This window comes from Notolepis coatsorum (genome assembly GCF_963971535.1).
Source record: "Notolepis coatsorum genome assembly, chromosome: 1".
In the NCBI taxonomy this organism is placed as follows: domain Eukaryota; kingdom Metazoa; phylum Chordata; class Actinopteri; order Aulopiformes; family Paralepididae; genus Notolepis; species Notolepis coatsorum.
Genome location: NC_140165.1, coordinates 161882767 through 161899257, shown reverse-complemented (window position 1 = coordinate 161899257; position 16491 = coordinate 161882767). Strand labels below are relative to the sequence as shown.

The 16491-nt window shown below is 47.0% G+C and overlaps 1 protein-coding gene across 1 annotated transcript in view; it reads right to left on the bottom strand.

The window, feature by feature from the left end:
* The window catches only part of cds1 (CDP-diacylglycerol synthase (phosphatidate cytidylyltransferase) 1), a 78475-nt gene extending 77353 nt beyond the window's left edge, over nt 1-1122 (bottom strand). The window contains exon 1 of the mRNA XM_084327612.1: nt 808-1122. Within this exon, the coding sequence (XP_084183738.1) occupies nt 808-861 (54 nt within the window). The 5' untranslated portion in view covers nt 862-1122. The remainder of the gene's footprint in view (nt 1-807) is intronic.
* Nucleotides 1123-16491: the final 15369 nt, after the last annotated feature.

Sequence of the window (16491 nt, the reverse complement as noted above, 5' to 3'; positions counted from 1 at the left end):
GTCTGCTGCCTTACCACCCACCACTTGGCACGGACATAAACACTTACACAAAAACAATCTATGCACATTTACTCGGGCTCCTACATCCATACTGCGATTACTGTACTATATTTAGAATTATATTCAGAGCTACATCAACGTTGTACTTTATTGCTTGTATATATTTTTAAAATCTTATTTCATTGATGCTGCATGGTCGAGGAACCAAGAATAAATAATGTCACTCTTGTATGCAGTAAAACGTACATACTGACGTGCCATTAAAGATAATGATGTTGAAGCCATTGGGATGAATGTTGATGATGTTGACAAACACAGCGAGGCTGACAGGAGCACAATGCAACACGACTGTTATTACTCGATGTGTCATCGGCTCAAATAAAACTCGCTAACCATCATCACATATTCATAATAACTCGCTAAGTCCATCATCACATATTCATAATAACTCGCTAACCATCATCACAGATTCATAATAACTCGCTAACCATCATCACAGATCCGTAAGAACTCGCCTGTACTGTACGTAACTAGCTTGGCACGGTGTTACACGGCGGTAGTAAACATAGTCTGTTTGGTTTAGTTTAGGGTGACATGATGACATCTAAGGAAAAAACAACGCTATTCATCCAATATTTGTAGCCATGACGGGACGTTCCTCGACATGTCTCCCGTGTTGCCTCGCCGACTAGCTAACGGGAAGCTAACTAACGTCACGTTAATGACCGAACACCCAACGTGAGCTAACGGTAGCCGGGGAGCTAACTTGTGGACGAGGGGCGTCAATAATAACGAGGTCATCTTTACCTTGTCGCTGCCGTCAGGCTCTGCGCCTCCTGCTCGCCTCCTCAGCTCGGTCATGGTTCCTACTTCACTGGTTAAAACACAAGACGAGCCCAACAAGAGACAAGCGAGTTCAGAAATAAATCTCCTTGATTGGAATCCGTTTTTTTCCACCTCGGGGTGTTCAGCTGTATTAAAAACAAGCTCTTCCAAGTCGATTAAAAGGTAAAAACGTTGGGACTGATGTCATGTTGTCCACGGGACAGCAGCAGCGGGAGCGACTTCTGTGTCCGATGCGTGCATTTGTTTATCACCGCACTGACCGCAGTTATCCCTCTCTCTGTGTTGTGTTCTGGTGCTGCGGTGGACGCATGCGCACAACCTATCCCGGGCTCTGGAGCGAGTAGGGGGTATCTGCAGAGCCGCAGAGCCAGGCTGGACGGGTTGGAGGCGGGGCTTCGTGGTCTGGACAAGTATTAGTGGTCTGGACAAGTATTGCGGATGAGGGGGGGGGGGGGGGGGGGGGGCTCTCTCGCTATGTGTTGGAGTGAGCAATGTGTATGCGCATGCGTGTGGACTGGAGCACGTGAGAGTATAAAGAGTACATTTTTTGAAACCCGTCCAATCTTTCGCCGTCGACTAAAGACTCACTACTTCAACCATTATCTAAATAAAAAAAATCTAACACTAACTAACCTTACTGTCATGCACTTGTCCTAATAAACTAACCTACACTGTAGCACTCAACACTTTATGAACATTGTTACTCAGCTGATAGAGTTGTGCCCTTCCTGATGGCTTGTCGTACAGAACTTGTAAGTCGCTTTGGATAAAAGCGTCGGCTAATCATAAATGTCTAGATGTAACATTACTGTCTATGTACCTATGTAAACGAGACGAAAGTTAAGTTTACTCTATTATTTCACCGTCGACTAAAGACTCACTTCTTCAACCATTATCTGAATAAAAAAAATCTAACCCTAACTAACCTTACTGTTGATGAGGCATATTCTTTTATTGACCTTGAAAGATGAGGAGAGGGTGTTAGCAATCAAATATTTATTACAGAGTGAATATTCAATATTACAGAGTATTTACACAAACAGCTGAGAGTGGAGAGTTCAACTTAGCTTTGGTGAAGGCCGAGCAGAAGTCTCCCTGGTCCGAATCACATTGTCATTTTTATAGTCAGCTGGTTGGTGTTCTGAGCGAATGAGGTGGTGTTCTTCCAAATTAGCATGAAGAAAGGTTCAGGACTTTAAACAATGTCTATATAAGGTAAACAGTTGAAATGACAAGGGTCTAGAATTACATCTGTCTCCTGGTAGTTTCAGACAGCTGGGGTCATGGTGACACATATGCCTGTTTTAATACCATATCATAATAACACATTTTAATGGTACACACATTTGTAGATATCTTATGGTTTTTATGATTCATAGGTATTATACATTATTCTAGATCCTGACAATGCTCCCTGTCAGTGGTCAGCCAAACCCGTCACCTCATCAGTTCTTGGGGCTGTGTGGCTTTTTACCAACAGCTGCACTGACCCTTCCGGTAAATAATAGATTGTGACACCTCAGTTTGGCCACAGAATAGGAAGACAATAAAATACATGTATCTAGGGACATAAATAAATTGATTTTATCCCACAATCCCCCCTTTCACATCATTAATGATGTGAACAACCTAAAGATATAAAATAAAATGACCAAAACTCTCAGAACACCAACCAGCTGACTATAAAAATGACAATGTGATTCGGACCAGGGAGACTTCTGCTCGGCCTTCACCAAAGCTAAGTTGAACTCTCCACTCTCAGCTGTTTGTGTAAATACTCTGTAATATTGAATATTCACTCTGTAATACATATTTGATTGCTAACACCCTCTCCTCATCTTTCAAGGTCAATAAAAGAATATGCCTTATCACTGTCATGCACTTGTCCTAATAAACTAACCTACACTGTAGCACTCAACACTTTATGAACATTGTTACTGAGACGAAAGTTAAGTTTACTCTATTATTACTAGATCTGGTATGTCATAAATGTCTAGATGTAGCAGTACTGTCTATGTACAAGTTTACTCTATTATTACTAGATCTGGTATGTCATAAATGTCTAGATGTAACATTACTGTCTATGTACCTATGTAAACGAGACGAAAGTTAAGTTGAAAATGGGGGAAGGTAAGTTGAAAATGGGGGATCTATGTACTGTAAACTAGCATGGCTTTGTCATTATTCCAATGTACCCAACCCCCCCCCCCCCCCACCTCCAATGTACAGCCCCACCCAACCCCACCTACCCAACCTCTTCCAATGTACAGTTTCTATGTCAAATGTATGTCAGTATTCCAATGTACAGTGTGTACCCCCCCCCTACCCAACCCCCCCCCCCCCCCACCTCCAATGTACAGCCCCACCCCACCTACCCCACCTCCTCCAATGCACAGTTTCTATGTCAAATGTATATACACTCTTTTTCTGGATTTTTTTAGTATCACAAACAGTACTGTATTTGAAAATCTGGTATGTCATAAATGTATAGATGTAGCAGTACTGTCTATCTGTATGTCGTGTGTGTCATATGATGAATTGAAAATGGGGGACCCTGATGGAAACAAGACGAAAGTCTTTCTCAGGTCTGCATCCTCTTAACAATTGTATGTATTGAGCTGTACTGTACTGTACCCATTCTGCACTCTGTTAATAAACTTTTCAATCAATCAACGAGACGAAAGTGAAGTTGAAAATGGTGCGCAGTAGTGCAAATACTTGTCCAGACCACTAATACTTGTCCAGACCACGAAGCCCCGCCTCCAACCCGTCCAGCCTGGCTCTGCGGCTCTGCAGATACCCCCTATTGTCTGGAGCACTGGCCCCGTGCTGCGGTGGGGGGCGCTGGTGAGACAACATTGGTAATGTGCTGATGCATATTATGTGATTGCAGAAGTTTTATTAACTCATCAACTTCACCTCTGATCATCTTACTAATGAATTAACGAATAAAACTATTAAATACACAGTGGTTCAGGAGGTAGAGCGCTCACCTAGTAATCGGAAGGTTCCCGGTTCGATTGTTGAAGTGTCCTTGAGCAAGACACTGCACCCCTAACCAGTGTTAATTTTGTCAACTAAAATGATGACGAAAGATGTTCGTCAACGAAGGTTTTTTTCATGACGACAACGAGACGTGACGTCACGTTATTGAAGACCATGTGACGCTAATGAGACACAAAAATGTAATTTACAAAAACCAGGACGAAATGTATCTTCATGTATGTTGATATTGTTGACTAAAACAAGACGAGACAAAATAATTATAACTTTTCTTAATGCCATCGTCCCGAGTAGAGCAGTGTGACGGGGAGCTCTGTTATTAGCATTAAGTTAGCTGAAGAGCTATTTGAAAAGCTAGTTTTAGCTTAACGTTGCCTTGGCTAAAGTTGGGACTATTCATAATCCAGCTGCAGACCTGCAAGCAAAGTACAGCAAGTTGGCAAAGGAGTATTCCAAGGTAAATCACTTTTTCACCAGTAACGTTACATTGTTTGTATTTCCATCTAGCTCGCGTTAACTAGTGGCTAACCTAGCTCATGCTAATGTGGCTAACTGATCGACCGCTCGCACACAATTAATGACATGTTGCGGACAGCCATAACGGTAACAATGTTTAGCTTTTAGTGCCAAATGATAAGAGTCTGAGGCGGAGTCTCAAAAGAGAATGTTGAATATTTATTTTGCATTAAAAATCACAACAGAGCCTCTGCTACTACAGTAGCTAACCTAAACGGAGCCTTCTGGTAGCAAGTGCAACAACGTATAAAGTCCGTGTGGAACCAATGTGCCAACAACCTTTCCGTGGGTGAAGCATAGTTGAGCATAGTTGTCATTTAATGATACTAATACTAATCTATACAATCACCTGTTGTTGAATAAATACTATTACTTTCTAGTTATTACTAAAAACAGTATATAAAACAGTAGCTGTAAAAAAGAAAAGAAAAAAAAGTTTTATAATCTATATAATATATATATATATATTTTTATGTATGCACTGGTATCGGATCAGTATAACCAGACCTAGACCACCTCTAACTCTAACCCCTAACCAGACCTAGACCACCTCTAACTCTAACCCCTAAGTTAGGGTTGTGACTTAGAGGTGGTCTAGGTCCAGATGCCTCTATCCCTTCTACAACGGTGCTCAGGTTCCGGGTTCCTCTGATTGGCCACGACGCCCACGTGACCCTACGCTAGCCCGCCCCCTTCCTGCCGCGCCGCGCTCAGCTTCCGCGCTCCCTCAGCTTCCTTATTAAAAAAATATACCGTTCTGGGCAGCTACGTGGCGTAGTGGGCAAGGCGCTCGCCACGAATGACGGAGACGCTGGGCTTGCCTGTTCGAGCCCAGTGCTTGCTTTCAGTTTAGCTGGTCGTTCATACTAATACACATTGGCCGTATTAGGGGGTGGGAAACTGATGGGTGGGGATCGGGCGTTGTGGACAGCGACTCCTACAGGTCGGTTGGTGCGCCTGCGCAGTAGAATCAGGAAGTGTCGGGGGCAGCGTGAGCCTCCCACGCGTTACTCCTCGACACTGAGAGATCGAGCTGCGCAGGTGAAAAGATGCGACTGCTGTTACCTCAAGTACCGGAGGGGACTTGTGCTATGTATGACTTAGTCCACATTGCAGCCGGCTTGTGGGAGGCAAGAAACAGCGTTCGTGACAGGGGAGGGTTGAATTGGATGATACGAAATTGGGATGGGAGAAAATATAGAAAATGGGAGAAAAAGTGGATAAAAAAAAAATATATATATACCGTTAACTGGAATATGTTGTTTCTTTACACATATGTTGGATTATGTTAACTGGAATATGTTGTTTCTTTACACATATGTTGGATTATGTAATTGGTTTGTCATGACAAACCAATAAAAATCGCGAATTGTGGCCACAACAACACACAGTACTGGTGGTGGTGGAGGACCGGGGGGCTCCGCGTCTCGGGGCGGCAGGGGGAGAGGAGGCGGCCGGGGAGGTCGAGGGGGAAGACGGACGCCTGTCTGCAAGAAAGTGGTCTACGACGACCACAAGAGTGAAGAGGAGGAGGAGGACGCGGTCAGCTTGCGATCAAAGGAGGACGAGTACTGTGTGTTGTTGTGTTGTTGTTTCCAATAAAAAATCGCGAATTAACCGAATTAACCGCCGCCCCGAGACGCGGAGCCCCCCGGTCGCCTCTATCCCTTCTACAAGCCCCCCGGTCCTGCACCACCACCAGTACTGTGTGTTGTTGTGGCCACCGGTTAATTCGTCATGACAAACCAATTACATAATCCAACATATGTGTAAAGAAACAACATATTCCAGTTAACATAATCCAACATATGTGTAAAGAAACAACATATTCCAGTTAACGGTATATTTTTTTAATAAGGAAGCTGAGGGAGCGCGGAAGCTGAGCGTGGTGCGGAAGCTGAGCGCGGCGCGGCAAGCGCGGCAGGAAGGGGGCGGGCTAGCGTAGGGTCACGTGGGCGTCATGGCCAATCAGAGGAACCCGGAACCTGAGCGCTGTTGTAGAAGGGATAGAGGCGGTCCGGATAGGGGTTAAGAGTTGGTCTGGCCCTTTACATCCATCTACAGCAGTGGTCACCAACCCGTCGATCTCGATCTTTGAGACTGTCCCTGTAGATCTTTCCATGAAAATTAAAAATATTATTATTATTATTTTTTTTAGATCTTACCCTGAGAGTCCACATTACAGTTCTACCTTTGTTTTGATGTGAAAAGTGATGCTGCACTTAGCACTGACTGAGAAAGTACACATTACAGTTCTACTTTTGTTTTGATGTGAAAAGTAATGCTGCACTTAGCACTGACTGAGAAAGTACACATTACAGTTCTACCTTTGTTTTGATGTGAAAAGTGATGCTGCACTTAGCACTGACTGAGAAAGTACACATTACAGTTCTACTTTTGTTTTGATGTGAAAAGTGATGCTGCACTTAGCACTGACTGAGAAAGTACACATTACAGTTCTACTTTTGTTTTGATGTGAAAATGATGCTGCACTTAGCACTGACTGCACTTAGCACTGACTGAGAAAGTACACATTACAGTTCTACTTTTGTTTTGATGTGAAAAGTAATGCTGCACTTAGCACTGACTGAGAAAGTACACATTACAGTTCTACTTTATAAAATGCTAATTGTAAATATGTTTGTCAATGTTAATAATATGAGAAAGTCCACATTAGTCCAAATTAGGACAAAGTCCACTTAGCACTGACTGAGAAAGTACATAATAGTTCTACTTTGACGTTTTAATGTTGGACCAAAGCATTGCATGTAATTAGAATACAGGCAAATAAAAGTCATTTAGTTTAAAGTACAATCTTGGCTGTCTTTTTCTCTCAACGCTTCAATAGGTAGATCTTGCCTTCACCAAAAAAAAGTGATCTTGGGCTTAAAAAGGTTGGTGACCACTGATCTACAGTATCTAAATAATAATAATAAATTATAATGAATGCTTAACTACCCCTAAGTTACCCTAACCAGACCTAGACCACCTCTAACTCTAACCACTAATCAGACTTCTTCCATGTGGCACTTTAACACTGACCTCAGAATGTGATTTTATATAATGTTTTTATGCAAGCAGATTGCAATCAGTGTGTACTACTACTAGTACTACTGTGTGTTCTGTTTACTTAGTTTACAGTATCCTGTTGTTATAGAATAAACCGCTGCCAGACACAGCAGAGAGAGAGGACAGACATGACAGAGAGGACAGACACAGCAGAGAGAGGGGACAGACACAGCAGAGAGAGGACAGACAGAGTTACATGTCATGTAGCTCTGCTCAGCGCCATATTGCACATACTTCACTCCAGTACTTGTGCACTGAATAAAAACTCACAAATGTACCTTTACCTACCAACATCCGTCTGGCCACACCCCTATCCGCCACCTATATAAGCAGGGGTGTGGCCATACACTCACCTCCTTCTTCGCTTTCACCACAAGAAAGTGCCTGTCTACCAATCACTTTGACAAGGTTTATTAGCTGAAGGAAGTTGAGTAAAGCGTTCACATTATTTCTTGCTCTTTTCTTTCTCTCATAACTTCAAAAGAAAAGAGCTAAGCTATAATGTTTACCTCAGGGGGTCGCGCTAGCAATGTCGCCCTTCACCAGCGGTTCTCCGTTGCCTCCTCTGCCGTGCGTCTTGGGGCGGGTTTGACGCCGCTGTCGTGGACGTCATCCGCGCCGGTAGGCGTCCGGTGGGTAGCTTGCCTCTCCGAGGAGCTGGTGCACCAGCGCCGTCTCCTGTGAGATGGCCGGGTTCCTGCTCTGGTTCCTCCGCCACCGGGGAGTCGTCTGCCAATGGGCGGCCGGCTCCTCTCGTGGCGGAGGATTTGAGACGCAAGCTTTTTGAGTCTGCTCGCTCCCGTCGTAGGATGGTGGCTTGCAGGCGCGAACGGCCTGGTTTCGGGGAGTTGCTGGAGCCGGATGACGGTGCGTCTGTTTCTCCGTGCCCGCTGGAAATGGAGGATTACATGGTAGAAGCAGATGTACTCTTGTTCGACGCTCCGGTGGAGACATATCCCCCTCCCGTTCAGGATGAAGTGGCAGGGGGTGATATGTCTCCTTGGGGTACCTCGTATTCTGGTGTCGGGTAAGAACCTCCGACTCAGCAACGAGATGCCCTGCTATCAGCCACATCGGAAAGTGGCTCTGCAATGGGCAGTAGTCTGTCGTATGTGAGGGACACGAGCTCGGTGGGGGGAGGTACGCATGGGGAACTACGTGCCTTGTTCCCCGAGCTCATGGCGGCGGCGGCAGGTGCAAACGGCGTGCCGCTGCCGCAGCCACTGCCTGCTCCTGTCCCTGATGATCTCATAGGTCACTTATGGCAACGTCGTCCTGTGAGGGAGACGGGCGTTGTCTGCCCATTTTTCCCCTCAATGGAGGCCTACGTCCGTCAGGGACAGGTGGTCTCCCACATCACGGGCCTCACCCCCGCCTACGTGCAAGTCATGAGGGTGGTGGGTCTGGTCGAGGGTATGAAGGAGGGGGTGCCTCGGCTTGATAGGCCGATGGCGTCTCTCCTTTGTCCTGAGGTGGTGTGGGAGCCTTTGCGGAAGCCAGTTCCCCACGGGAAATCGGCGAGGCGGTTGGCCAACTGGAGCAACCAGTCGTTCATCGCCGGTACTCAAACCCTGGCTGCTACGTCTAACATCGCGCAGCTAGCGAGGTTTATGTCCGGGATGATGACGGGCGGTACGGTGCTGACGGAGGAACAACATGTTCAGCACGCCCAGGCGGCCGGAGCCATCCTGCATCTGATCCAGCTGCAGGCCATCGCCGCCGGGAAAGTACGCGCCCTGGCCACTCTAGCTCAGCGCCATCTTTGGCTGGAGCAGGCGCGAGTGCCGGACAGGAAGAGGCTTCCCCTGCTGACGGCACCCCTCTCCGATGCTGGGCTCTTCGGGTCGGCGTTGCAGCTCATGACTGCAACCTGCAGGGATATGCAGGAGGAGCGGTCCGTGCTCCAGCCTCACTTCCCCCCGCCCGATGTCGCCGGTGGAGTCAGGCAGAAGGCTCGTCGTCGGGGATCCGCGTCCGATGCCGCCGCCGCTACCACCGCCACTGCTGGCCCTTTGGCGAAGAAGGCCAGGAGGAGAGAGGGCGCCTCGTCCACTGCAGCCGGCCCATCCACGCTCGGAGGTGACGGTAGGGATCGTCGAGACCAGGCAACCCTTTACCGTCCCTCCGGGGCTCCCCGGGGTGGCAAGCCACGAGCGGCTCGTCGCAGGCGTCGCTAACAGTGACTTTTCCCCTATTGTTTCCCCTGTTTCCCTTCTCCGGCCCACATATGATTTTGTCCAAATAAAAAGTCCCTCCTAGGAGGGACTGTATTTTGTTACAAACTGTGTGTTTATTCACTACATATGATGGGGATACGATGTGTAAACCTTCGCTAGTGTGGGTTTGATAGGAGGGCTAGACTTTTAGTCTTTGTTTGGTCGCTACATATACATGTGTGCTTAGCAAGGCCTGTGGCTAACACTCGGTCGAAAGGGTTTTTTCTTCCTCTGCCTGAAGACTTATGTTCTTCATATAAAGGTAGAGGTTAGTTGTGTGTTCTGTTGCTTAAAACGGTGATATTGAGCCACAACACTGTAGTGTTGGTCTGCAGAAGTGCTCGTGTGTGTAAAGGTACCACGGTCTTTTAGACCGCTCTCTCTCTATCAAACTTCTGTGTTCTTGTAACATAAAACAGGGGTGTCGTGTTCACATATAAACCTTGGCCTTGTTATAAACCCTGTTCACAGACTTCGTCTGTGGCTAGCGTGCGTTGGGTTAGCTTATCCTTTGGATATACGCTGTTCGTTAGCATGCTGGCTACTTAAGGTATCATATGGCTATTGTTGTTATCGTATACGAGGGTTGGGTTTGTGAGGGGGTAACCGAATAAACCCCTCCTTCCCTCTTCTGATTGGTCGGGGGGTTTGACCCTCTTTTCATTCGGTCCGGCCACGCTGATAGGTCAGCTCGGCACAGGGGGGGGGGGGGGTTTCTCTGACTCCGCACCTATCACGGGCAGTTGAGTCATGGGATTCCCCCCGTCATAGAGTACGTCACTGGGCGCGTTTCTATTGGACGATGACTTCCGTGAGTTCTTTACAGGCCCCATGTGTGGTTCTCTGTTATTGTCAAGTTGTCGTGGCAGAGCGTAGGAACTTGGTGTTCTGCTACGCTCGATATGTGTAACTTGAGCCTTTTGGTCACATGGCTCAATGTTACGTTGACTTTTCAATTTGTGGCTCACGTGGGAAGTCTCTCTGAGGATTCCCGTCTCCCCCTTGTGGAGAAGTTGACGGGGTGTAAAAATAGAAATATTTTTTCCCTCAGCCGCGTCACATGGGATCCATGTCAGTCTGCTTTTTCTCTTTTATAAAAAAGAGGAAATAAAGCACAACGGCTTCTTGTCGTTCTCCCAGGCGGCTTGGAGGAACAATGTCTGGTGTCTTGTGACTATCCATTGATGTGTTTGGGTCTCGACGTGTACATAAGTGCTGGCCCTGGGTGCTTCTCATGGGAATCACGCATGGGCCTGCGTGCCCTGGTTGCTCATCATTAAAACAGCGTTTTTATAGGGCAACTGGGATGGAGTCTGTCTCTTCCGAGTACCAGTGTTGTCTCGACGAATTCTCGTTCATATCTGGGGGATGTTCACGGAATAGATCAAAACATAGGTAGAGGGGTCTCATGCCCTTGGGGTGGGCCACTGAGTGCGGTACATAGGGGACCGTCTGGGTGGCGCCCTCTATATTGTTTTAGATCGACACGCGTACCTACCCCCCTCCTAGTGTCGGGGATGTCGGCGTGATTAGGGCACGGGACTGGTTCTGGTCACGCCGGTCCAGATCAGTTAACCCGTTGTCCACCGGGGTCGCAGATCTGCTGTTCTGGTACCCTGAGGGACTTGTGCTTTTTTCAGGGGGAAAAATGCCGGGTCGGCCCAGGTGTCACAGGGTTTTGACGTTATGGAGATGTTCATGGTTGTGTTACTGCGTGTTATCCCTCACTGTTAAGGCTAAGGGGGCCTGGTCTCTCTCCATTCTTTTAGCCCCTCTCTTCTCCTGTTCAGCATGGCTGGGAGGGGACTGTTGAGGTGATTCTTTGGAATTCCTCTGGCATCCCTGTGTACGTCCCGGTCCGCCGGGCCCGGTCCAAAGTTGTTTCGTCGACCCGTAGGCCTGGGATAACCCCTTTTTGAAAACTGAAACACTTGTACTGCGGTATAGCCAGTGTATACCCGCAGGTGTGTTGGAGTTTTTTCCTGAGGGGTTATAGGAGCAACCACCTCATGTTGAACCAAGAGGGTGGTTGATTCCCTGGTGTGTTGGAGCGGAGTCAACTCCCGCGTTACCCGTTTGAGTGTGCCCCTGCACGTTCATGACGTCTGCCAATCGTGTCAGCCTTCTCTGCCTCTGCCCCTCTAGAGCGTCTGGTTTTTTTTTGTGGAGGCTTTGACATGGTGCTCAACAATGCCAGCATACGCCCCTTCACCGGGGTGCTTTTGGTCACATGGCTCAATGTTACGTTGACTTTTCAATTTGTGGCTCACGTGGGAAGTCTCTCTGAGGATTCCCGTCTCCCCCTTGTGGAGAAGTTGACGGGGTGTAAAAATAGAAATATTTTTTCCCTCAGCCGCGTCACATGGGATCCATGTCAGTCTGCTTTTTCTCTTTTATAAAAAAGAGGAAATAAAGCACAACGGCTTCTTGTCGTTCTCCCAGGCGGCTTGGAGGAACAATGTCTGGTGTCTTGTGACTATCCATTGATGTGTTTGGGTCTCGACGTGTACATAAGTGCTGGCCCTGGGTGCTTCTCATGGGAATCACGCATGGGCCTGCGTGCCCTGGTTGCTCATCATTAAAACAGCGTTTTTATAGGGCAACTGGGATGGAGTCTGTCTCTTCCGAGTACCAGTGTTGTCTCGACGAATTCTCGTTCATATCTGGGGGATGTTCACGGAATAGATCAAAACATAGGTAGAGGGGTCTCATGCCCTTGGGGTGGGCCACTGAGTGCGGTACATAGGGGACCGTCTGGGTGGCGCCCTCTATATTGTTTTAGATCGACACGCGTACCTACCCCCCTCCTAGTGTCGGGGATGTCGGCGTGATTAGGGCACGGGACTGGTTTTGGTCACGCCGGTCCAGATCAGTTAACCCGTTGTCCACCGGGGTCGCAGATCTGCTGTTCTGGTACCCTGAGGGACTTGTGCTTTTTTCAGGGGGAAAAATGCCGGGTCGGCCCAGGTGTCACAGGGTTTTGACGTTATGGAGATGTTCATGGTTGTGTTACTGCGTGTTATCCCTCACTGTTAAGGCTAAGGGGGCCTGGTCTCTCTCCATTCTTTTAGCCCCTCTCTTCTCCTGTTCAGCATGGCTGGGAGGGGACTGTTGAGGTGATTCTTTGGAATTCCTCTGGCATCCCTGTGTACGTCCCGGTCCGCCGGGCCCGGTCCGAAGTTGTTTCGTCGACCCGTAGGCCTGGGATAACCCCTTTTTGAAAACTGAAACACTTGTACTGCGGTATAGCCAGTGTATACCCGCAGGTGTGTTGGAGTTTTTTCCTGAGGGGTTATAGGAGCAACCACCTCATGTTGAACCAAGAGGGTGGTTGATTCCCTGGTGTGTTGGAGCGGAGTCAACTCCCGCGTTACCCGTTTGAGTGTGCCCCTGCACGTTCATGACGTCTGCCAATCGTGTCAGCCTTCTCTGCCTCTGCCCCTCTAGAGCGTCTGGTTTTTTTTTGTGGAGGCTTTGACATGGTGCTCAACAATGCCAGCATACGCCCCTTCACCGGGGTGCTGTTTTCAGTTGACCCCTTTGGCGCCTGTCTCATCCGCAGTGCTCCAGGCTCGGGTCAAGTGCCTGCTGCCTGGATTGAGGGATCGGCCTCTTTTGGAGGTCGTCTCTCCGGTGCGCTGCCTGCTCCCGCTGTAGTGTAGCCTCTTGAGGGCTTCGAGTTACAGCCATGCCGCCCTGAACGCGTCCGATTTCGGAGGCGGTGTAGGTTCAGGCTTGGGTTGTGCTTGGTTGGTGACTGCCTGGATATGCCAGGGGCAGTGAGCCAGGCGGCGTGCTGTTGCGGGGAAGGGCCTGCTCTTGGATGGGCCCTGTCCGAATACGCTGGCGATGTGGGGGGTGGTGTCACTAGTGACCGCCTGGTGAGGTCTCGATGCTGTGGCATCATTGGCCTCTCCGGGCCCCCTTTTTTCCGGGGGGATCCAGTTCCTTCTGGGTCTGGGTCCTCCTTCACGCTCCGCTGCTACGGCCTTGCCACGGGGTTGTGCTTTGCTCTTGACCCCGTGATTTTGGGGGTGGTAACAAGGTTTGTTCCTTCCGTTCGTTCCCTGGTGGCATGCGGGTTGTGCGTGTGCGTAGTCGTGGGTGCGCCCCACGGTCTGCTCACCCTGTGCGTTAAGTTGCTCGAGTTCCTCTTCGCACGGTCGGATCCGTCTCCCTCCCGTCCTCCAATAGGGAGGGTTGTGGGGGCTCGGGTCCTCCCCGGTTCTGATGGTTGTGGGGGGCCTCAGTGGGGTACATTTGTCGGGCGTAAGCTCTGCTCAGCTCCTGTGGTGCAATATGGCGCTGAGCAGAGCTACATGACATGTAACGTACGGTTATGTATATAACCATAGTTACATGAATGTAGTGACGCTCAGCGCCAAGACGCCACTGCGGCCCTTGATCTTGAGAAGGAGGCGAGTGTATGGCCACACCCCTGCTTATATAGGTGGCGGATAGGGGTGTGGCCAGACAGATGTTGGTAGGTAAAAATACATTTGTGAGTTTTTATTCAGTGCACAAGTACTGGAGTGAAGTATGTGCAATATGGCGCTGAGTGTCACTACATTCATGTAACTATGGTTATATACATAACCGTACGTTCAGCGTCGTCTCTCTGGTCAGAAACGTCACCACATCCGTAATGCTCTCTTTGATGCATACATTGGACCATGTCTACACCAACATATACTGGAGCAACAATACATTGGACCATGTCTACACCAATATATACTGTAGGAGCAACAATACATTGGACCATGTCTACACCAACATATACTGTAGGAGCAACAATACATTGGACCATGTCTACACCAACATATACTGTAGGAGAACCAATACATTGGACCATGTCTACACCAACATATACTGTAGGAGCAACAATACATTGGACCATGTCTACACCAACATATACTGTAGGAGCAACAATACATTGGACCATGTCTACACCAACATATATACTTCCTGTGTATCACTTGTGCCGCCGACTCAGATTCCCCTAGGTTAAAAAATAAATACTAAATTTAAATCAGAAAATGTTCCATGTTGACTATTTCTGACAAGTTTTTTTCCATTGACTAAAAAGACAAAAATGTCATCCGTTTTCGTCGACTAAATCTAGACTAAAACAAAAAAGACAAAATTGAGACAAAAACTGACTAAGACTAAAATGCTCAGACATTTAGTTGACTAAAACTGACTAAACGAAAAATAAATGAAGATGACTAAATATGATGAAAACGAAAAAGGAGCACTTGACACATGACTAAGACTAAAACTAAAATGAAAATAGCTGCCAAAATTAACACTGCCCCTAACTGCTCCTGATGGTTGCCTTTGCTGTGAATGTGAGGCATAAATTGTAAAGCGATTTGGACAAAAGTGCTATATAAATGCAGTCCATAGTGCCCTTATTTAATATTAAAACTTGGCAAGGGCCACTGGGGATCCCAGAACCCTCGCTTTGAGACCATAGTCACTTGAAGGCATATGGTTGGCAACATGGGTTAACTTGGATATAAATAAGACACATGCTTTTGGTGGTAAACAGCAATTATTTATTGAAATGAAATTAAAATAATAAGTACCAGATCTATTGCATTATTGTAACATGTCGTCTCTGTAGGGTTCACTCTACGGCGTTTGTTTTGTACTCAACACAAATATACAAGAAACATTCAGCTATCACAGATTGCACACCAGATACTGTAGTAATGCAGTCTAATACAAGACCACCAAAATAATCCAGGAATTGTAAATTTTTTTCTCTCTCTCTCTCTTCAGTCCTTAATTTCTGCATATAGAGTAAAAATAAAAAATCCCACCCACAGCTGGGGACATACGTCCAGCTCTCCTGTCTCATCTCTGTACACAGACCTGTCGGTCAGGGACATACGTCCAGCTCTCCAGTCTCATCTTTGTACACAGACCTGTCGGTCAGGGACATACGTCCAGCTCTCCCGTCTCATCTCTGTACACAGACCTGTCGGTCAGGGAGGACTCAAAGAAAAGAAAAAATATATATATACCCCAAAAAAATTAAAATAAACAATAATAATGCCGAGAACATGTACAATGCACTGACACAGAAAGTCAGCTGTGTTAATACACATGCAACAAGTAACAAAACTTGCTGGAATTGCAATAATCATAATAAAAAAAAATGAATCTAAAAACAGTATAATTGCATAAATACTTTGTACAGTTTAATTTTTCACTGTGGCGAAATGCATCCTTTGTTAAAATGATAGCCTATAACATAAAATTGCATTCAATAAAAACTCATGATTCCTCTCAACGTTGTAGTTTTTTTGTTTTGTTTTTGTTTTTACGTCTTTGTACATGTGAAGGTGCAAAAAAAAAAAAAGAAAAAAAAAAAAAAGGAACTCTTGATTGATATTAAGCCGGCTTGGCTTTTTTTTCTCCAAACACTGCGTTGTGGCAGCAGAGATAAATCTTATGAGCTAGATGGTGTGATCGCACGCTAGATACAGTACGTAAATATATCATGATACCATAGCAATGAGAACAGGAGTGCATATTATATGGCGGTGGGATTCGAACGGGGGAAACGTGAGGAGACCTCTTCGACGGGTGAATCATGATCCACTCTGTAACAGCTTTCTCAACGCATTCTGTACATGTCGGGAGATTCCGTGGTGGAAAACCAACAAACAAAAACATATTCTTCCTAGTAAAGAAAGCAGCACTTCAATGCACAGTTGCCCACAGCATCACAGACAGAAGAATGCACAAGGGGGGGGGGGGGGGGGGGGGGGGTTTACAGATTTGTGACAACATTCACAAGATTTCATGGTCTCGTTATGTGAAGAAAATAACA